Raw genomic sequence first — 22,254 nt, forward strand, 5'->3', positions numbered from 1 at the left:
CAAAGGGAGGTGAAGATAATCATGTACCTTCGTCACTTCATACCATTAACTGAGTTGCCATGTGAACAGACTGCAGGTCTTGAATCTTGACTGAAATTCCTGAACAATGTGGTGTCTAAATTCCACCGAATTTTCCTACCACTCCAATAACCAGTCTTAATTTGAAATCCTATTTCAATCATGAGACTTTGAAAAGATCCTGATTGCAGTTTGGGGCACAAACCTTTTAATTGTTTTGAAATTTGGATTAGCCAAATGCCTCTAATTTTTCAATTTCTGCCCCATGTCTATTGGTCATGAGTCTATTTTCTACAGTTATATAATTAGAAAGGAAAATAAGTTCTATTTTTTTTTCCCTCACCAGAATCGGGTGTTTCTGGTTAACCAGTCATATTCCAAATTGCAGGTCCCTGCCCTCATATCCCCGTTTCTCATTGTGGGTGATTCACTGCAGGTTTGATTTGTATTGCCTTTTGTATCAGTAGTTTTTGCATAACCACTGGAATAGAAACTTAGCAACATCAGTATTTGAGTAGAAGGCCATTCGGCCCATTGAGCCTGCATCCCGAGCAATCCCACCCGGGTTCAATCTCCCATAACCCACATTTACCCTGCTAATCCCCTGACACTAAGGGGTAATTTAGCATGGCCAATCAATCTAACCTGCACATCTTTGGAGTCCTTACTGAATGTTACAGTTTTTAAGCTGCCTTTGGTCCTTTTTTTAAAAAGACCTTAAGATGACCATGGGAGTGCTCCCTCTTTTAGATGGAGTAGAGATGAAAATCTTAATGACATGTTCAGTTTAAAAAATGATTTTTCCTGTGTGGAATAACCTGAAGGATCGGGAATACTGTAGCTAAAGGTGGGAGCATTTGAACAAGCTCTTTGGGGCTAACAAAAAGGACACAGGTCCATGATATGAGATGGCGTGTTTCTCCATGCAACTGAAATTGTTTTCCATCTGTAAGGCACAATGATGAGTCCATCCTCAGCAGTGTAAACCAATAAAATATTTAGTGCAATACGGTGTTTCTTATGCGTTGTTACCATTAAATATTTTTTTAAATCTGATGTTTAATTTTTGCTTCTGAAATGGGTTTTGGGGACATGGGGCTGTAGAGCTTTGTGAGGTGTTTGCCAGAATCTGTTGGTTGAAGAGCTTGTTGATCCAATTTAGTGGGATAGATATCTAGGGAATGTAAGGGAGATGCTGAGATTATAGTTGTGGACTAACTAACTTGGTGGTTGAGTAGGTTCTCCAGGTTAGCTGGTCGATTATAAATGTTATAATGAGGCAAGTGGCAGAAGATCTGGGTTCAATTCCGGCCTTGGGTCACATCGAATTCTCTTCGTGTCTGTGTGGATTTCCTCCCACAGTCCAAAGATGTGCAGGATAGGTGGATTGGCATTATAACTGTTCAGGGTTACCAGGAGGAGGGGGATTCTATGGTTCTAGCGAATGAGGAAACAATCCGGTTTGTTCAGAAGGGAAATTATCTATCCTAGTGTGGGAATAATCAAGGTTTTCAAAGTTTCTAGTAAGGTTGGATTCTGATGTGGGGAGATTTATAAGTTGTCATTTTCCGAACTGCTGGGGATGGGATTTGCCCTGATTGTGATAGATTCCTTTGGTTGCTTGTGTTACGGTGTGGGGGTTAGCTGTGTTTATAGTAAAGGGGTTCCATACTTAACTGAGAACCTGTGTTTTGGATGGTTGGTTATGGATTGTACTTATAACATTGTTTAAAGTCAGAGAAAAGCTGTCCAGTTGTCCCCATATATTGAATGGGTAATTTTTGTTTTGGATAGAAGATTTGAGTACATGAATACAGATTCTGATCCTATTAACATTATTGTGTAGTGTCTCGCAGGGAGAGAGTGGATTTTGCCTGTGTGCTACTTTTACTGTGAAATCCTACTCATAATCTCTAATAACCAGTGACAACACGAACACCAGTGACAGCAAGAGAACCTCAGCTCTGAAAGTTATCCTATATGATTTCACTGGAATAAATGCTACTAGCATTTAGATTTTTCCACAAATCCCAATGACTTACCTGAACTGAGTGATGGCAGGTCTAGGCTGCAATAATTCCAATGTTGTGTTATCATTTTTCCTTCATTTGTTGGAAATTGCTGCTGTTACCCTGATGCTATGGCCACAATTGGGGGCTTACTGCAGAATAGTGAACCCTGTGCCAAATCAAGTCCTATTAACTTGATGTACGCAGGCAATTAAAATAAGCAAATAAGTGTATAATGATTAAGAGTTTTAATTTCTAATCAAAATGCTTAAATACCCAATAAAAACATAGATTGAGAAACTGGTAAGCAGTCACCCACACAAACAGAATTGCAGGGATTTAGTTGTTTCTTCCAATGAAAAGTCAGCAGAGTTGATCTTACCAAGGGTTTTACTGTACATGTGTGCACTGCTGGTGTTTGAAATGGTGCTGAGAAAGTAAACTGTATGGAATAGAACCCAAATGGCTAGGTAGACTGGACTAAAACTCTTGATGGCTGGGTGTGGCTGTGTGAGAGCACCAAAGAACTCTTCTACATTAGATCTTCTATACTCTAGACTGTCAGAGCAGCCAGCGATGTTAATTACTATGAATTGACCAGAGAAAATGCTGACCCTAACTTCACCCTCCCCCCAACCTAAATAAATCTCTTAACAGTTGCTATTTTGCTTCATCCAAGTTTGTATTTCCTCTTGGTTCAGGACAATTTTTTTATATTTAAATTTTAGAAGAACTAGGTCTTTGAATTTGTCACACCTGAGATTATAGCAGTGATCCAGAAGTAAGAATGATATTCATTCTGTCATCGACCAAGCATTGGTTTTGTCTTATTTCTGGGGCAAGTGACACATTCGAAGAAGCATGGTCGTCACTCATTTAGCTAACAAGCCCAAATAGTCTGCTTCAGTAAAAAAAAATGAGGTCTCTCCAAACAGAAGAGCATTTCTGCTTTTTTTTTTGACAATTTCCCTTTTTTAAAAGAATAGAAAAAATATAATTGATCTAGGATTGTTTTGGGCCTTTGAAAATTTCAGGTGCTCACATTGACCTCAAAAACCTCTTCACTGAGGTTAGGACCTTGCATTGAGAATTTCAATGAGGTCCTTGGAACAGTACATTGAGCATCATATAATGTCTTTGACTTCCTAAAAGTATTATAATTCAGCTTCAGGTAACAGGCTTGAGGAGCTCTTTCTCCCATAAACGTTTACCCACCATCCCAGTCAACGAGGTGGTATTGTATCTATAAGCGGATATACTTAAGAGCAATAGGGACAGGGTTTCCTGCTACTCTTTACAGGATGTGGACTGGAGTGTACAGTAAATTCTGGGTGGTAATTATTTTTGTAACACACGCCTATCAAACAGACGGCCAATCTGGCTGAAGCTAACGCCTCAGAGGAAGATAAAATTAAGGCAATGATGACTCAGTCTGGTCAAGAATATGATCCAGTCAAGTAAGTTGGAAAAATAACGCAATTCAAAATTTCAATATTGATATTCCACAGGTGGCAATTGATAGCGCATATTAATTTTTTTTTCTTTCCTAGTTACATGAAGAAACCTTTGGGTCCTCCTCCTCCAACTTATACTTGTTTTCGTTGTGGAAAACCTGGCCATTACATAAAAAACTGCCCAACAAATGGGGTGGGTAAACATGGTTCAACATTATATTTTGTCGTAACAATACTGTGTTGCTCTTGAAGTGGGATCCTGAAACTCCCTGCCTTCTCTGGCCAGTGGTTAAACTGGAAGAACAAGTTGATCCAGTCGGGAATGCTTCAGAAAGACATCTTAAAATTTTTCTTAGTGGCAGAACAATATTGCTGGAGGCTGTACATTTTGTATTAATTTAGTGTCATTTAGAGCGGTGGTTTTGATCCTTTACTTTGTGATGTCCACTTGAAGTACTTGGCCATCTGCTAGACATGTGGCCAGAATAAACAGTTTTAGGCAACTTCATTCAGTGATCCATTATTTGCTGCTGAAATGGATGGATTTCCTTTTATTCTTTTTTTGGTAGAGTTGAAACATAGCAAATTATAGTATTAAAACAGTTCAAATTGTGTTTTGTCCTGGATTAAGCTTGCCAGGAACAGTGCAATCTAGTTCTGCGTGAAATTGGCCCTACACTTGGTTTTAATGTGTTACTACTCTGCAATAAACTATGCAACTGAATCTTCATAATTTATGGATGAGCTTCAAAGTTGAGATAGTAACTCTGGGATGTATGCTAGTCCAACACTAAATCCTCCGAAACTGCAGAAGATTAATGCATGGGAACAATTGTATTATCAGCAAGACAGTTGCATATATTTTAAAAAATAAATCCTTCAACTTCTTTTGATAAAATTCAGGACAAAAATTTTGAAGCTGTACCAAGGATTAAGAAAAGCACAGGGATTCCCCGCAGTTTTATGGTAGAAGTTGATGACCCAAACATGAAGGGTGCAATGCTCACCAATACTGGGAAATACGCTATACCCACAATTGATGCGTAAGTACTTTAATTTCTGTTTACCTACAATACTGAGCTGCTTGTCTGGTGGATAGTCAGTCTTAATGCATGTACGGGGAATTTGATTGCAAGCTCCACAACTGCATTTCTCCCATTGTTAAGTTTTCCACACAACTATCTTTAATTGGCTTCCTGGACAGTCATTCCCCATGTTAACTTCTGCACGAAGTAATCAAACATAAAATCTCTCTTCAGGGGAATAGCATTGTTTCTTTGATAGTTGTCACTGCTATAGTTTCAGAAACTGAACATAAAATTTTTTCTATTCTAGAGAAGCATATGCACAGGGCAAGAAGGAAAAGCCACCATTCTTACCTGAGGAGCCCTCCTCATCATCAGAAGAGGAAGATCCAATTCCCGATGAACTGTTGTGCCTTATCTGCAAGGATCTTATGATGGATGCTGTTGTCATACCATGCTGTGGGAACAGTTACTGTGATGATTGTAAGTCACCATCGGTGGAATGCATTGCTAATGAAGCAAGTTGCTAAACGGGTCAGACACTGGGATTCCTCTACTGTCAGCTGTGATTCAGTGGGTAACTCTCGACTCTTGAGTCAACAGGTCCTGAGTTCAAATCCCAGCCCAGGACTTGACAAGGCTGACACTCCAGTGCAGTACTGAAGGAACAGAGATGCCATCTTAAGGATGAGACATTAAACCAAGGCCCCAATCTGCTTGGCTGGATGTAAAAGACACCACGGCACTATTTCAAAAAAGAGCAAAGGGGGTTATCCTTGGTGTCGTGGCCAATATTCATCCATCAATCAACATCACAAAAAGGAACAAATCATTTAGTTGTTAAGAAGTTTGCTGTACACATATTGGGTGTCATGTTTCTTTACATCAGTGGCTATGCTTCAAAAATGATTCATTGGTTGTGAAGCACTTAATTAGCCAATAATTGTGAAAAGCATTTTGTAAATGCAAGTTTTGTTTCTGTTTGCTATCATTTCTCATACTGTGATCTGTTTTTTATACTAAATACTTTCATTTTTTTTTAGTCCTAACTGTTTTGTTCCTTTTCTCCAATTGCTGTGTGCAGGTATCAGGACATCACTATTAGAGTCTGAGGAGCACACCTGCCCAACTTGCCACCAGACAGATGTTTCTCCTGATGCTTTGATTGCAAATAAATTTTTAAGACAGGTATTTCACCCAATCTAGAATTTTTGATTCTAAATTTACTGGCTTCTGTCTTGCTTAAATCACAGAATTGATTTGGTCCATTGTCTGCACCAGCTCTGTGAATGAGCAACTAACCTAGTGTCATTCCCCTGCCTTCTCCCCATAAACCTACACATTCTTCCTTTTCAGGTAATAGTATAATTCCTTTTTGAATACTGCCTCCACCACACTCTGGCAGTGTATTCCACTCGCTGTGTGAAAATGCTTTTCCCGCAAAATACTTTTGCTTCTTTTACTAATTAATTTAAATCTGTGCTCTCTCCTTCCCTTTCCTTTCGAATAGGAACGGTTTCTCCCTATTTCCTCTGTCCAGACCCTTCATAATTTTGAATATTTTTATCAAATCTCCTGTAACAGTCCTAACCCTAACTTCTCCAATCCATCTTCATAATTGAAGTTCCTCATCCCTGGAACTATACCCGTGAATCTCTTCTGCACTCTCTAATGTCTTCCCATCCTTCCTAAAGTGCAGCACCCAGAATGGGATGCAATACCCTAGCTGAGGCCGAACAAGTGACTTGGACAAGCTCAACCCTTGCTCCTGTATCTGTGCCGCTCTTAAAACCCAGGATACTGTATGCTTTATTAACCATACTCCACCTGACCTGCCACATTTAATAACTTGTGTACATATACACCCAGGTCTGACTGCTCTTGCACCTCTTAGCTTTTCTTTCCATTCTTCCTCCCAAAATGTATCACATCATATTTCTCCATGCTGAACCTCATCTGCCACCTGTTTGGCCATTCCACTAACATATTTATGTCCTTTTGAAGTTCTGCGTTATCCTTACAGCTCACAATGCTTCCAAGTTTTATATCATCTTCAACCTTTTGAAATTGTCCCCTATACACCAAGATCTAGGTTATTAATACATGTCAGAAAAGGCACGGGTCCCAACTGTAACCCCAAGGGAGCTCCCCAACAAACCTCCACAAAAAACATTCATTAACCACTATTTTGTAGTTTCCTGTTACTCGGTCAATTTCGTATCCATATTGCTAATGTCCTTTTTATTCCACAAACTATAATTTTGCTCAAGTCTGTTGTAAGGCACTATATCAAACATGTTTTGGAAGTCCCATGTACACCATATCAACAGCAATGTCCTCTCTCTTATCTCTCCAAAAAACAACTCTGGCAAGTTAGTTAAACTTTACTTTTCCTGAAGAAATCCATGCTGGTTTTGCTTCATTAACTTGCATTTGTACTCATAATTATTAGCTTTGTCAAGATTAATGTTTCTAGAAATTTCCCCAACATCAAAGTTAAACTGATGTTGCTGGGCTTGTCTTGACATCCTTTTTAGAACAAGAGGGTAATATTTACAATGTTCCAGTCCTCCCAAGACCATCCCTGAGTCTAAGGAAAACTGAAAAATTATAGTCAGTGCCTCTGCATTTTTTACTCTCTCTTCCCTCTGTATCCTTGGATGCATCTCATCTGGTCCTGGTGCCTTGGAGGCACTGTGGTTAGCACTGCTGCCTCACAGCACCAGGGACCCAGATTTGATTCCAGCCTGTGGAGTTTGCATGTTCTCCCTGTGTCTGAGCGGGTTTCCTCCGGGTAATCTGGTTTCCTCCCACAGTCCAGAGATGTGCAGGCTAGGTGGATTGGCCGTGCTAAATTGCCCCTTAGTGTCCCAATTTGTGTAGGTTAGATGGGTTAGTCATGGTAAATGTGTGGGATTACAAGGATAGGGTAAGAGAGAAGGCCTGGGTGGGATGCTCTGCTGGAGAGTCAGTGCAGACTTGATGGGCCGAACGTCCACGTGTACTGTAGGGATTCTATGATTAAGTGCAGATAACCTATCCAATGCCACCTTTCTTTCCAATTTTAAATTAATCTCATGTCTGAATTACCTCCTGTTTTACCATGGCCTCTGGCATCTTCTTCCTTGGTAAAGACATGTAAATGAAATGGATCTCACTTGTGATTACATTGTATCCTAAATCTAATTTATTAATAAAGTATAATCCCTGTTCAGTTCTATTTTGTCAGCAACAAGTTAGTTTTATCACATCTGTCTGTGGCATAAACTGCATCCTTAAACTGCTATTTGAGTAAAATCCTAGAAACTTAAATGGAAAAACAAATGATTGAGGTGTGTTGAGAATAGAATGGGATGGAATTTCGAACTTATCCTCAGCCACAGTATTCTTTTATTTGCAGGCTGTGAACAACTTCAAAAATGAAACTGGTTACACAAAAAGAACTCGCAAGCAACAGCAGACTCAGCAACAACGACAAGTTCCATCCCATCAAATGCATAATCAACAATCTGCTCTGAGGCCATTAACCCAACTCAACCCTCAGCCTGTTCTCTCTGTAAACAGAACAGCCATCTCAAAGCCACCAGACATGCCAGTCACCACTCCTACTCCAACTGGTCTCGCATCTGTCCCTGCTTCCCTTCCAAGTGCAACCGCTGCCCCAGTACGTGCTCCTTCTCCTGTGAAAACTAGTAGAGCTCCCACCACTGCCAACAATGCTCCAGATTTGTCATCAGCTACAGTTCATGTTCATCAGCTGCCTCCAAAGCATGAAGAAGGGGATATTCCGTAAGTTTCATTCTTGTCAGAACTTTTTAGGGATTGCAGTAGCATCTTGCTGTCCACTTCAAGGAAGTTGTTTAATAGATTACATCACAAGGACATCTGCACAAAACCAGACCATAGTTTGTGCCGCTGCTACACATTAAATTCTCATGTGGTTCAAATGTTCCTATCATTTCAGTCAATATTTCACCATTTTGTTTTTTAAACTACACTTCTTGATTAGGTTCTAATTTGTACCTAATTCCTGAAAATTTATTATATAAACCGTCAGCCAATAATAATCCACTCAGTTGGTCGCCTTTAGTCTTCTATGGCAGCCCCTGTGACAGTACATAGCTAACTCCAGAACAATTCCAAAATCTTTGCTTCCCCTTTCCAATGCAGAATACCACATCATTATCCAAATATTGATCGCTCCTTACCTGAACTGATTGTAGACTGTAACTTAATCCTGGATATCTGTTCCACGACACACTATTGGATTCCAGTTGGTAGTGTGACACTTCTCAACCACTTCTTATGGTATTAACCAAGCTGGATGACTTAAATAGAATGTCATAAGTCATTAGCATAATCACTTTCCAATTTTACTTGTACGATTGCTAACTCCTTCCCTATCTCCTTCCAGAAAAAAATGAACAGGCTCATTACATTTAGAAATTCATTTTTTTTAAAGTCAGTGGTTCGTTTTTTTTTGATTGTTCAGTTGCTTGTGTCTTCAATGATCTTCATCACGCCATCTATTTGGGGGGGGTGGGGGGGGGGGGGGTGGCTATTGTCACCCCAAATTTCTGTGCGTGACCTTGCGTTTGCCTACATTGAAATCCATTAGCCATGGTTGCCTATAATCTATTGATATCTCTTCCATCTACACTGCTTATTGTGCCAGTGGCAAATTTGGAAATGTGGCTTTCTATCCTGTCTTCTAAGCTTGAATAAATCTGATGAATTCTCTCTCTTTTTCTCTCACCACACCAATAATTTGCCTTCAATTCTATCAATTTCGACTTTCACTAAAAGCCTCTTAAGAGTTTCATTCTTCATTCATCAGATGCCTTCTGGAAGTCCAGTTCAATAACATCCATAGACATTCCTCTGCCCATTACTTCAAAACATTGCCAGGTTATTCAAGCATGATCTGCCCTTTTCAAATCCATGCTGATGCTCTCTAATCAGCTGAAAATGTTCTCCGTCAACCTAATCTTAATTATAGACACTGTAATTTCACAACAACGGATGTTAAATTAACTGGTCTATAATTCCATGATTTCACTCTGTTGCCTTTCTTAATTGCTTTCTTTAATTGTCATCTTATCTCCATTTGTAAAGCTTTACTTTTAAAGATTTCTCACCGGGATCTTCTGGTGCCACTGACGGCAAACCCCTTCGAGGGCAGGATTCAATGGAAATCTCATTGACAGCAGTGGGACCAGAAGATCTTGTGGCTGGCTGCCTCCCTCCGCCACAAAATGCTGTGGGGGTGTGGAGTATCCACCTCTCCCAGTGTCGCTATAAGCTGTTTATTCTATGCTGCTGTTAGATTTTGTAAAAAGGAGCGTGATACAATGTGAACTTTTGGCCAGGATGACAATGGGATTAAGCTAAAGAAGTTAGACTCTGTAACACATAGTATATAGGCAGAACAAGGTATTTTCCAACTAATCATAAATTCACCTCGAGAACTAATTCAAATGGATGCTGTTCATCCATTCCCACAAGCAATAAGTCTTGAAGTTAAATCTCAATTAAATGTTAAAGTTGTGTTTTGTTCTTATTTCATGTTCAGTGAACTCAGCAAAACGGTTGCAGTTACTGTCACGACTGGAATTACCACTAGCAATCCGCCTATGTCTACGAGCAGTACTTCTGCATTGAAGGTATGTCATTTATCATGTGTCAATGTTTTACAGTAATACATAGTTGTCCTGCATGATGCACTGCCATACATAGGGTAATTTACATGTACCTTTTAAAAAGTATCGTCGTCCCCCAACTTTACGCAGCAAGCTTCCCGAGCTCAATTCAGCTAGTAGCAGCTATGAGAAAAGGCATTGCATGCACAGTTGGGACCTGGAGTGGGAAAACTTAAAGTTATAGGGGGGAGAAATGGAAGAGGCAGGAAGGAATAGAATGAAAAAGGGAGACCAAAATGTATGTACGCCATCTATGAAATTTAACAGCATGTTGCATGTGACATGAAGTTGAAATTCAGCTGCTTACAGGCTAAACTTTAAAATTAAGCAGATCAGTGACCAAAAGGTCATTGTCTTTAGTATGCATAACAACATTGTCTTTAGTATGCATAACAATGACAGGATGGTTAACCAAAAGCATTGCACAGATCTTGATCTAGATTGGATGGTAATTGAGAAGTGTACTATGAATGTGAGGTTTCCCTGCATTCTAGCCAAACCACTGATAAATTATACTGTCTTTTACCTGTCAAGAGGTAAAAAGCTATCATTTCTGGTCTTGCAATTGAATATATGGGATGCGGTTTGTTCCATTTAAATTTTTATTCTGTGGAGCAAAATTTTTGATCCATTGAGGTTGCATTGCAAAAGGAAGAAATTTGGTTTGTTTAAATTTTATGCAATTAGTGCCATTAGAATTCTGTTCAATGGAAGAACATTTGTTCATTGTCTTGCACTTGCTTTAAACTGTTAATTAACTTGTAATCTACCCAGTGGGCGATGTACCATTACTTTTATTGTCTTAATAGTCATCTGGTTCCATTTCAGGGTTATCAGGTTCCTGTTCTTGGTCATCCTGCTTCACATGGACAGTCCATACCCACAACAGGTTTGTTATTCAGAAATATTTTTCAATTTGACTTCGTTATAAAAATTCAATTGAAGCATTAATTTCTATAAACTTTGTTTAGGTCAGCCAATGAGGACCAGTGGGGTACGACCACCAGGAAACAGACCTGGCTGGGAAGTGTAAGTAGGAACCATACTGATTTTCTATGTCCAAACTCGACAACTGTATCTTCCTGGATATTTTTCAATTTTATGGCCCTATGACTTCAACCCTCGTGTTTTTGGGCATAGGTTATTTTTTTCCTTTTATAGCGAGCAATCCTAGGATTAGGGATAGGTGCAGATTAGAAATCTTTTTACCCTGACTAGGCAAGCACGCACCAGTTGTGTGCAGCATGAAGCTTTGTGACTTCCCCGGGTCCCAACTTCAGAAAAGCATTTTTACTGCACCGCTGACAACACTGGCTTTTCGATGTGGACTTGACATTTTGAATTGTGTGCACTTCTGTATTATCTACTTGCAGCCACTAGTTCTTAGGTGGTCATTTTTGTAGCCGGGAAAGAGAAGGACATCCGATTGTCCTGGGCTACGTTCTAACTAAGGTGGCTCACAGCAGCAGGACTGTGTGCTGAAGCCCAGAAATGCTTTAATGTGATGAAACCCTACATAAACAGAAGTAATAACTTCTTCTCCCTCGTTCTATTCAAATAATTGCCAAAATGAACCTGTTACTTGGCTGATTTCTAATTTTATTTCCTAGATATGTGGTTACAGAAATCATAGTATTTCACTGACTCTTTTGGACATTCTTAACTATTTCATTTAGATCTTCATTCCATTTAAGTATAAATTTTCATCATTACAGATTGCAGTGAGTATAACTTTGATAGTTCAGTGGTTTTTCAGAGAGCAGTATAAATTGAGTGAATTCCATTCAGTTTCTAGTTGAGTTGTCCACCAAGATTTCTGGGAGCCAGTGTTGCTGCCAACATCTTGGTTTTCCACAGAACGCTAAAATACCTACCAATGCATCTGCAGTAATGGAAAGTTCTGAATGGGTACCATATGCCAAATATGAATCCTTCTTCAGATGTTTACAGATGATCTGCTCCTACTTATCTTTTTTTTAAATCATCTCCCCTAGACCATCCAACAGAGGGCATCAGCAGAGTGATCGTGTTCCACGAAGCCGAACACAGGCAACAAATCCCCCACCAGTGTACGTGCACCCCCCAGCCTTGTATCCTCCACCACCTCACCCAGTTCCTCTTCCTCCAGGAGTGCCTCCTCCTCAATTTCCTCCACAGTTTCCTCCTGGCCAACCCCCACCCACAGGATTTAGCATCCCTCCGCCAGGATTCCCTCCAGCTCCAGCCACAATTTCTGCCCCATGGGTACCACCTGCCACCCCAGCGGCTCCTGCCAGTGTATTACCAACAGTCACACAAGCACCTCCACTGTCCAGGGAGGAGTTCTACAGGGAGCAGCGACGTCTAAAAGAGGAGTGAGTGGTTAAGTTTATCTTTAAGGTCTTTGTATTTTCTGTTGTCAGTGCGTATGATGAAGTTCTTTGAGAAGCTGGCTGCAGTTTAGCTGTCAGTAGATGCATTATTTGCAACATAACTGTTCAAAGTCTAAAATAAAATGCCAATTGCATTATCGCAGGTTATTCAGCATCCATGAAAAAGGAAGCTTAATGTGTCAGATGGGGTCCTTCATTATGATTTCCCAAACATTAAAAGTTTCAGTCTTTCAAATTCAACTGATCTGCAGATGTTCATAATGTTCGAGCAATAATTACATTAAATGCAGTTGGAGTTCAGTTGCTACTTTTAGAAGTCATGCTGAGAAATAGTGAAAGATGGAAGCATCTTTCTCAATTCCGTTTCAGTAGTTAATGATCTCTATCTATAGCAGACAGCTTCTGTGCAGTCCAGCCATGAACATATAAAAATATGTTTGTTTGAAGAGTATATCTTGTTGACCCTTAAATGCAGGACAGGAGCCTGACGCTCCTCTGTAATTAAATTGTTACTTGGTAGTACAAAACTTAAATATTGCTTAAAAGAGACATGTTGCCAAAGTTTTTTGTTTTGCACTCGAAGAGCAAGAATGCCGAATTCCAAATGATTAAAACAATTTGTACTACAGGAGAAAAGTGTGCTAATTGGTTGGCAAGTTGACTGATTCTTTTCTTCATGACACCGTTCTGTAAGATGAAGAGCTTGTGCAACATATCGCTTTCAGCTGTGTCCACTATAATTACGAAAAAAAACGTGAAACAAAAACCTTTCTGCAAAGACCAGCATTTCATTCAGAGTGTTCTTGATAGTCACAAACCACCTGAGGACACAAATTGAATCAAATGTTGTTTTGTATTGGACTGAATTTTAAACAAGGTCACTACTATGTAGAATTTCTGTTTCCTCGGGCTGCAAGTGACTAACAGGTTAATGCAGCATAGCCATGATTTTTGACTGCCAGGCAACAAATAAGAACACTATCCATAGCCCAGCAAACAAAAGACCATGTTAGCTGCCTTCTCGAGTGGCCTGACAATTAGCAGGATGGGCTCCAACCCTCTTAACAGCTGTGATTTTATTTTCCCTCTGTGTAGCACTACTTCTGTTGGATTCAGCAAAAAACAACCTTATCCAATTGTCCATTATCTGCTGCTGGTCAGTCCTGGGCCAGTGTTAATGGCCACTTCAAGGTCATCATCAGCTTGACTGTCCTGCCATGAAGTGCATGCGACAGCTTAATGGTCACCAGAAGAGGAAACCAACAGGGATATGTTTCAAATAATTTAATAATCCTGCTACACCTTAGAATTTCCAAATACCACAAATGTCTCTTATGCAAGTTTCATTTCTGTATTTGCTTTGTGCCTTCTGAGTAGAGGGAAACAGTTTGTTTGCTTATGCAAATTGAACTTTGTACACTGCTTATAAGAGTGCAAGCTGTTATGTGACTAACACACTTGGACTATATTATAGAACCAATTCAAGAAATTGATCAGAAGTGAGCAGGCTGCAGAGTTGTGACTTCACTTCATACGATGCAGATTGTATTCTGATTCAATTCTATGTTTAATGCGTATTAAAGTGGGAGAGTTAAACTGTTGTTGCTAACATTTTAAGAAAGTTTTCACACTGCCAGATTCATAGATGTGTTGCTGTACTAAATATTTAAAAGTCCTGCAATCTTAAGTTTTCTTTTTTGCGTTCTGTCCTTCCCCCAACCCTCTGGCACCAAAAACATTTTAGGGAGAAGAAAAAGTCGAAGCTTGATGAGTTCACCAATGATTTTGCCAAAGAGTTAATGGAATATAGAAAAATCCAGAAAGAACGCAGACGTTCCTACTCAAGGTAAATTGGCTTGTTGTGAAATTTGATCATGTGCAGATCTCGGGTAAAAAGTGGAACTCATTTGCAATCTCATTTACTCAACCTGTAATTGGAGGGGCAGTCTGATCTAACAATTGCATGTACCATTGTGCTGGCCTAATAAAACAGCAATCTCCTGTAATGGTGGTGTTCCTCATTTCTTTGATTCTATAAAGTTGCAGGGGAGATGTATTTTTGCACGAGCTATCCCCACTCCAATGCTTCTCATGGTCATAGTTCTCATGGTCATAGTATTGCTGGCATACTTGCAGCTTAATGTTTGAAAGAGCAGTGACCCTCCTGTGCTAACACCTGACCTTAAAGGATACAAAATAAGGTTTATGTCCTTGCTGTCTTAATCTTCCCTCTGCTGGCACGTGACATTCAGAGAGGAGTCTCCTCTCTCAGATCAAAGCTCTCTCTGGTTTATTTACATATTGTGATTGGTGCCTCAGCAGTCTTTCAAATGGTGTATTTGTGTTTGTGAAAATCATGACTTCAAGTGAAACAATTTCAAATAAATTCTAGGTGCCAAAGTGAACCAATGTTGAAGTCGGAGATTTTTGTTTTTTCCGGGCAAGAAAGGTCGAATGAAAAGTTGAAATACTATGCTGTACATATGCAGCATGCCTAGCTGGACTAACTTGAAAAATACAATATAACAGAATTACTATAAGATAACATAATAAATCAGCTTCTGTCTCTCACTGCACTCCTGAAACTCAGTTCAGCTTCTTGTTTGCTTTCCTTTCGCAATCTGTTTCTCTTCCCCTCATTTCCCAGTGTGTCCCTCTCTCCTCTCCTCTCTCGTCCCCTTTTTCTCTCTCTTTTCCCTCTCCTCCTGTCCTTTTCTCGGTCCCGTCTCTACCCCCCCCCCAATTCCACACAAGGGAGGTTATGTTTCAGTTAGACCACATCTGGAATACTGTGTACAGTATTGGTCACATTTAAGGAAGGATGTAAATGCATTAGAAACAGTTCAGAAAACTAAACTAATATTAGGAATTGGCAGGTTACCTTATGAAGAAAGATTGGACAGGCTAAGCTTGTATTCCCAAGGGTTTAGCAGAGTAAGAATTGACTTAATTGAAACAAAAGATCCTGAGTTGTCTTGACAGAGTTGATATGGAATCTGGGAGAAGCTAGAACTAGGGGTCACAGTTTAAAAGGAAAGGGTCACTCATCTAAGACCGAGCAAAGAAGAAATGTTTCCTCGTAAAGGTTTCAGAATCCATGGAACTTCATCAAAAGACAGTGGGAGCAGAATCTTTGAATGTTTTCAAGGCAGAGTTAGATCCTTGAGAAACAAGGGGTTGAAAGTTAAATGGGAATAACAGACAGATCGGCCATGATCTTATTGAATTCTGAAGCAGAGTTCATCTATTCATATGCCCTTTGTGTGTGTATCAAAACATGGTAGCAGCTGGCCCAGAGTGCAACGACTTTATGTAACAGATATCATCAATTAACTCTATCTTGATGCTACTGTCTAGTTTTGGAACAGCTGAAGTCTGGAAGCAGCAGACAAAGCAGAGTGAGTCCACCCAGAAACCTGTTTCCAGGCAGACTGACTGTCTGATGCCTACCCCAACTCTTTCTCCTTCCTTGATGGCCACTCCCGTTTAAATCTTCGCTCAATTTCCCCTAACCCTTTACCTTCCCAATTTAGCTCGCCCAAGATGTAGCCCTAGTTTTTCACATCTCTAAATGAAGCTATCATGTAATCCCAGAAGAATTCTAGTGAATGTTTCTCACACCTTTTTCCTTCATTCCAATATTCCTTCTATATTGGGAAACCAGTAATCCACCAATGGGCATTTTCTATTCTAATCAAAATGGACTCCCTTCGCAAACATATGGCAGAAAACTTCTGCATTTCAGTTGTTTGTTTAAAATATCTGCACTGTAACATTTGATTTCTTTTTCCTGTTCAGGTCCAGGTCACGCTCGTATAGTGGATCATCATTCAGTGGAAGCTCATACTCCTATTCCAAGTCCAGATCACATTCTTCACGATCTTATTCTCGGTCAGTCAGTCGCTCCCCAAGTCGTTCCTACTCAAGATCTCCTTCATATCGAAGAGGTAGTGGGAAGAGTCGAGGTTATCGATCCAGATCCAGGTCTCGTGGGTTCCACAGATCCAGATCCAGGTCACCATCATACAGGAGCTATCGCTCCCGTTCCCGATCGCCGAATTACAAAGCCCATTCTCCTTACAAACGAAGTGCTCCTCAAGGTGAAAATGATCGTGAGTTTTTTGATCGCTACAGAGATCCACCACCTCCATTCGACTACAGAGAACTTTATGATAGACCTCGTGATCCAAGAGACTCTTTTGAGAGGGAGCGGTACAGAGAGTGGGAAAGGCGATGCAGAGCATGGTACGAATATTATAAGGGCTACAACAGTGGTAATCAGCCACGACCTCGGTCTCCCACAACTAAGGACCACTTCTCTCCAGAATGCTTTAACACAGGGGCGGCCAGGCGAGAAAGTTCTCCTCATGGTCGAGGCCGTCGGGAAGAATATCCAGCAGAACCGGCTTCCCGGGGACGTAATGTGGCTACCACTGGTAACTATCCAGAAAAATACTCTTACAGAGAGAGTCACGCTGCAAAAGAACAGGCAGGATCAAAGGAAAAAGAAGCACAAAGTCTTCGTCCCGAGTCTAAAGGAACAAAGCATAAAAAACACAGGAAAAAGAAAAAAGATGAAACTGAGTCGGTCACTAACCCCGAATCTTCTCGGGATGGGAAGAAGACTGGGGAGGCTGCTGGTGATGAAGGGAAAGGGTCCACCTTGTTTCTGCCTCTCAGCAGAGATGACGCAACACCCGTGAGAGATGAACCCATGGAAGGAGATTCTGTTCCCTACAAAGCCACATCTGACAAGGACAAAAAGGAAAAGTCAAAAGCAAAAGGTGAAAAGCTGAAACGCAAAGCAGAGTGTGGCACGCCAAAGAAGGAATCCTTGGGGAAAACAGCAAAAGCCCCTCAGGAAAAACCCATAGAGCGAGAAAGGGATAAATCCCCTCACAGTGAGCCCAGCTTGAAGAAAACAAGGGAGGAATGTCCTCCCAAGGTTGAGGGAACAAAAATCCATCTGCTGCCAAAAAGTGAGAAGTTCTTTGTGCCGAGGAAGGTGCAGCTTAAAATGGGACGTGAATACCAAGAGATGAAGATTGCAAAAGAGGAGAAGCAAAGAAAGGATTACCCCAGGGAGGAGACCAAACACAAAAAACATGAAAAAGCAGTCAGTAAAGAAGGCAAATCAAAAAAGTCAGTGAAAGCAGATGAAAAGCCAAGTAAAGTAGAGATAAAATCTGACAGGCGTAAACGAAAACCTGACGAAAAGATCACCGAGAGAGAACTTGGAACCCCCCCAACTAAATCATCAAAGGTAGAGACACCAGAGGCAGCAAAACCTTCAGTGAAGGGTAAACTCAACTCCGGCACTGAGAAATCAACTGAAAAGCATTCAGACCTGCCAACTGACAAGGAAAAGATCATTCCGGCAAATGTGCCAGTGAGGAAGATCAAAATAAACCGGGAGAGTGGCAAAAACATTGTGAGTGGCGAGTCCCCGGCTGCACAGGATGAGCCTGCGGAGTTAGTGGAAGTGAACGGTGGGAAATCCAAACCTGAGAAAGTGAGAACAAAGACCAGGAAGAAAGTGACTGGGAGCGAGGTGGCTGGTTCAACCCTTGTGGATTACACAAGGTTAGCATACTTCAGATCTTGTCTTTTGGAGTGGTTATCATTCGCTGAACTGGTTTCTGGGAACGGGGGAACTGTGTGCGGTTGTGGTTCTTTGTAATTTATTTCAAGTGTTATTAAGGTGCCCAGTTTGTGTTCCTGTGGATTGGTTACCAGAGTTGACAATACCTGATTCAAGATAATATTGGTAGCCAAAGCCACAAAATTGTGATTTTTCACCTTTTAACCTCCCACTTTCCCCCAACAAATACACTGGATGTTGAGCATATTATTGCTGTTTTGAATCCACTTTTGGGAGCAGGGAGGAAACCTTCGATCTTCTCCCTATAAGCACCTGTTTGTGTAGCTGCTTATATTTATTTTTCCTATTGTTTAATTCTTAAAAGCAACAGCAACTATAAAACATCCATTCAACTAGAATCAGACTTGCTTTGAAACATGAAGTCTCTTCACAGTATAAAACTGCAATGTTATTTTGAACCCACCATTGCATACAAAATGAGTTAGTCCTTAATGTCCTGCACTCACTCACGCGCTCTTGCGCACACTCACACAGCAACCGTACACGGGATTTAGGATGGATGGATGGATGAGATCACCCTACTGACATTTATTGTGGCTTCCCCACAGTGTAGGGATGTGCATTCTAACAAGGCTGTGATGGGTTAGGTGGGACAAGTTGTCGGTTTTTGGCACATGCTTTTTCAGCTTAGTGCTTGAATGCATGCTTAATCTAGATGAACAATAGTAGATGAGCCTTTACCATGTGACCATAATTAGGATTTGTAGTGAAAGAGGGAGAGCTGACAGTAAAGTTGATGTAATTGTATTTTTGTGTTTCCACCCCTAGTACCAGTTCTGCTGGAGGCAGCCCCATTAGGAAAGCAGAGGAGAAAATGGACGCAAAGAAGACAGTGATCAAGACTATGGAGGAGTACAACAGTGATACTAGACCCCCAGCTGAAGATGAAATTGTCATTGTTCAAGTTCCTCGATCCAAGTGGGAGAAGGAAGATTATGAGACTGATGAAGATGAAGGAAAGGCAGCAGCAGCTGCAGCATTAAATGTTGGGAAAGCTGCCAGTTCTGGACCAGGCACCAGTGTGAAGTCTGTAAACCCAACAAAACAAACTGAAAAAGAGGCTGGCCCTTCAGAGAGAGTCCCAAAAACTGCTAAAGAACCAAACGTAGATGAGGCTCCGCAGGAGCCCAAAGCACCTGCAAAAACCTCAACTCTGAATGAGAAAGGTTTGAAGGCCAAAGATAAGGAGCATGTGTCGGACAAGGAGACTTCAGACAAAAAGAAAGCTCTGGTACCCCCTGACAAACCAGTGTTTACAGAGCGGGATATTGAGCCCGCGATTAGTAAAACTCCCCTTCAACCTTCAAAAGACAAAGTGGCTGAAAAGTTGGAGCCAGGCAACAGAGGAACCTCCAGCAAAGAGACAGTTCCTTGTGTTGATGGGAGGGTTGAAAGTGTCGATGGACAGATTCCAATATCCAAGCGCAGAGAGGAGCGAGGTAGGGATGTTAGGAGGCGAGATTCTCCCAGTAAGTGTGAAGAGTTGACACACAGTCAAAAAGGCAAGGAGCAACAAACAGATAGCAGGAAACGTAGTACAGAGCCCAAGAAAAATGACCACAGTCCTGGGAAAGACAGGAAGCTGCAGACAGACCACAGAAGTGGGTCTGAGTCCAGAAGTGCCACTGAAGAATCAAAATCAACCATTCCCAGCCGAGATAAGGAGAGAAACACATTGGAAATAAGGAGCAATAAGGACAAGCAAGCAAGTGGGAATAAAGTCTCTCACCGGACTGAAACATCAGCTGAAAAGAATGATCAAGAGCATTCCCTTGGGCGGAATGACAAAGATCACAACCGTAACAAGCCCCCAGGGCCTGTCAGCCGCTCTACTCGGCATTCTCGCCACTCCTTGGACCTAGCCAGAGAAACTGACGAAGCCGCCTTCGAACCTGACTATAGTGAGAGTGACAGCGAGAGTGAGGAGGAACATGCACTGAGGGAGGGAAGGGAGGCAAAAGAGATCATGGACCAAACTAGAGAGGTCAAGGGAGTGTCTGTGGGCTCCAGAAACAGCAACACTAAAAGTCACATCCAAAACAGCCTGAGCCCCAGTTGCAGTCAGAGCCACAGCCCAAGTGAGAGCCAGACCCGGAGCCGCAGTAGCAGTGTCAGTTCAGGGGACTCTCAGGACAGCAAGAAGAAAAAGAAGAAAAAAGAGAAAAAGAAACATAAAAAACACAAGAAGCACAAAAAGCACAAGAAACATTTGGGCATTGATTCTGAACTTGACAAAACACAGAAACACAAACATAAAAAGAAAAAGTCTAAAAAAAGCAAGGACAAAGAGAAGGACAAGGACAGTGACCAGAAGGTCCGATCATCTGTCATCTTACGAACGGCAGAAACTGATTAGATGGGATGGCTGGAATATTTGATCAGATCCTGTAATAAATACATTAGAAGCTTTGTAAATATTCACTCGGACATTGCTATTCTGCGCTGAGTCTACTGCAACTTCGGGAGATTTTGTTTTCTGTAATATTGAAGGTTTATAAATTAGTTTTTGTACAGAATTATGTTTGACCATGGGTATGGACAGATAATGCTGCAGCATTTTTAAGTGAACTATCAGACTACACTGGGAACTACTGTGAAAAATTTTCACTAAACTTTTTTTTATAGCTGTGTATACAAGCTGACAGTGTAATTAATGTAAATGTTTTGCCTGATGATTTGCAGTATAAAGTAAAGCCTCACTGTGTCATCTTTTGACTGAATAAATTTTCATTGAATTCATTATAGTCATTGCAAATACCATTTGTCACTGCTCTTCCCTGCTCCACACTTAACACCGTCAAGACTAACACTCATTCATGACAAAAGATCTCACTTTCATGGTGTTGTTTTTTGGTTAATGACATCAAGACTTGCATGTACTTGCTCTGCTTCATTAGTGTGGTGGTAATGAGGGTTTCTGATGGGGCAGCTAATGTTTCACATGGAGTAATAGTGGGGGTTTTGTTCATGCGATGGTTGAGTTCCTTATGATTGAGGTAATATTCAGAGTATCTCTCCAACTGGGCTGAGCAGGCACTTCCTGCTCTTTCGGCAATGAGTATTGATAAGAGACGGTATTTCGAACCCAGATGTGAGAGTTGCACCACTTTGTGTAAGACCAACAGTGTCAGTCAGTGTGTAGAAAGTGTCCAGCAGATCCTGTCAATCTGAACACTTTGCAAACCTTTCTGCAATTATTGAAATATCAGACCAAGCCTATGTAGACAAAAGCTCAATATGGCTGTCACTTTCTGTAAACTTGACTGAGCTCAGTCTGGGAAGGCAAGTGGGAATGCTTGATATCGGTCACTGGTTTGAATCCCACTTGAAGTCCCAAAGTCTTTCGTTCTTTAAAGGTAAATATGATGGACCGTGTCTTAGGAGGATAGGAAACAGGAGGATGTAAGAACTGGATACAGCTTGCCATACCTGCTAACAATACTGCACATCAGTGCTGAATTGGAAAGTAATCCCTACCACTGTTTGACAAGTATTTGAATTTCAAGCTTTTAACCTTTTTTCATTCAATATGGACGGATGCAGCTAGGTAACCCTTGGGATAGCTATTGGAAAAACTAGTTCAACTTTGTTATGTAGTTGCAATTCAATTTCTTACCACTAGTAGTCAGTGTTTATAATGACACAGCTTGGTTCTTAATCACTTGTTTAATATTCTCAATGCATTCTTCATCTTTTGACAATTAAATTTGAGTATTGAAGAGTAATGCATACAGAATATTCAAATAGCTTCTGATTGTGGAGGGAACAAACAACATTTTTATTGTATCCCATCCAGCTGCTCCTTGGTTTGAAACATTTTTATTGGCTCTAATTATAGATCTGCATAGACAATTAGTGCTACTGTTGATAAGATATGGGTAACACTGCCAAGCCAGAATTTGTTGCCCATTCCTACAGGTTATACCGGAGGAAAGATTGAGCAGGCTAGGTTCTTTAGTTGGAAAATGAAGACAGGAGTGACCTGATCAAGGTTTCTAGATAATGAAAATGTTTG

The 22,254-nt window shown here is 40.8% G+C and overlaps 2 protein-coding genes across 2 annotated transcripts in view; both read left to right on the forward strand.

Moving 5' to 3' along the window:
- Positions 1-3,488, forward strand: part of LOC144510647 (E3 ubiquitin-protein ligase RBBP6-like) — a 28,424-nt gene extending 24,936 nt beyond the window's left edge. The window contains exon 6 of the mRNA XM_078240300.1: positions 3,396-3,488. Coding sequence (XP_078096426.1) covers positions 3,396-3,488 — 93 coding nt within the window. The remainder of the gene's footprint in view (positions 1-3,395) is intronic.
- A 93-nt stretch (positions 3,489-3,581) lies between these two features.
- LOC144510645 (E3 ubiquitin-protein ligase RBBP6-like) lies at positions 3,582-20,978 on the forward strand. Its single transcript, XM_078240299.1, has 12 exons — positions 3,582-3,674; positions 4,385-4,524; positions 4,817-4,989; positions 5,591-5,694; positions 7,907-8,295; positions 10,079-10,169; positions 11,034-11,094; positions 11,177-11,234; positions 12,200-12,559; positions 14,322-14,423; positions 16,376-18,160; positions 19,008-20,978. Exons 1-12 carry the CDS (start codon positions 3,582-3,584, stop codon positions 20,593-20,595), a joined length of 4,944 nt encoding a protein of 1,647 aa, XP_078096425.1. The 3' UTR covers positions 20,596-20,978.
- The last annotated feature ends 1,276 nt before the right edge of the window (positions 20,979-22,254 follow it).

The sequence above is a fragment of the Mustelus asterias genome, chromosome 23 (assembly GCF_964213995.1).
Source record: "Mustelus asterias chromosome 23, sMusAst1.hap1.1, whole genome shotgun sequence".
In the NCBI taxonomy this organism is placed as follows: domain Eukaryota; kingdom Metazoa; phylum Chordata; class Chondrichthyes; order Carcharhiniformes; family Triakidae; genus Mustelus; species Mustelus asterias.

Bases quoted from the DNA above. Each gene is read 5' to 3' on its own strand.
- LOC144510645 (XM_078240299.1), top strand. From the start codon at position 3,582: ATGAAGAAACCTTTGGGTCCTCCTCCTCCAACTTATACTTGTTTTCGT. The intron at 4,990-5,590 runs GTAAGTCACCAT...TGCTGTGTGCAG, and splicing joins GAACAGTTACTGTGATGATT to GTATCAGGACATCACTATTA. The intron at 10,170-11,033 runs GTATGTCATTTA...GTTCCATTTCAG, and splicing joins GCAGTACTTCTGCATTGAAG to GGTTATCAGGTTCCTGTTCT.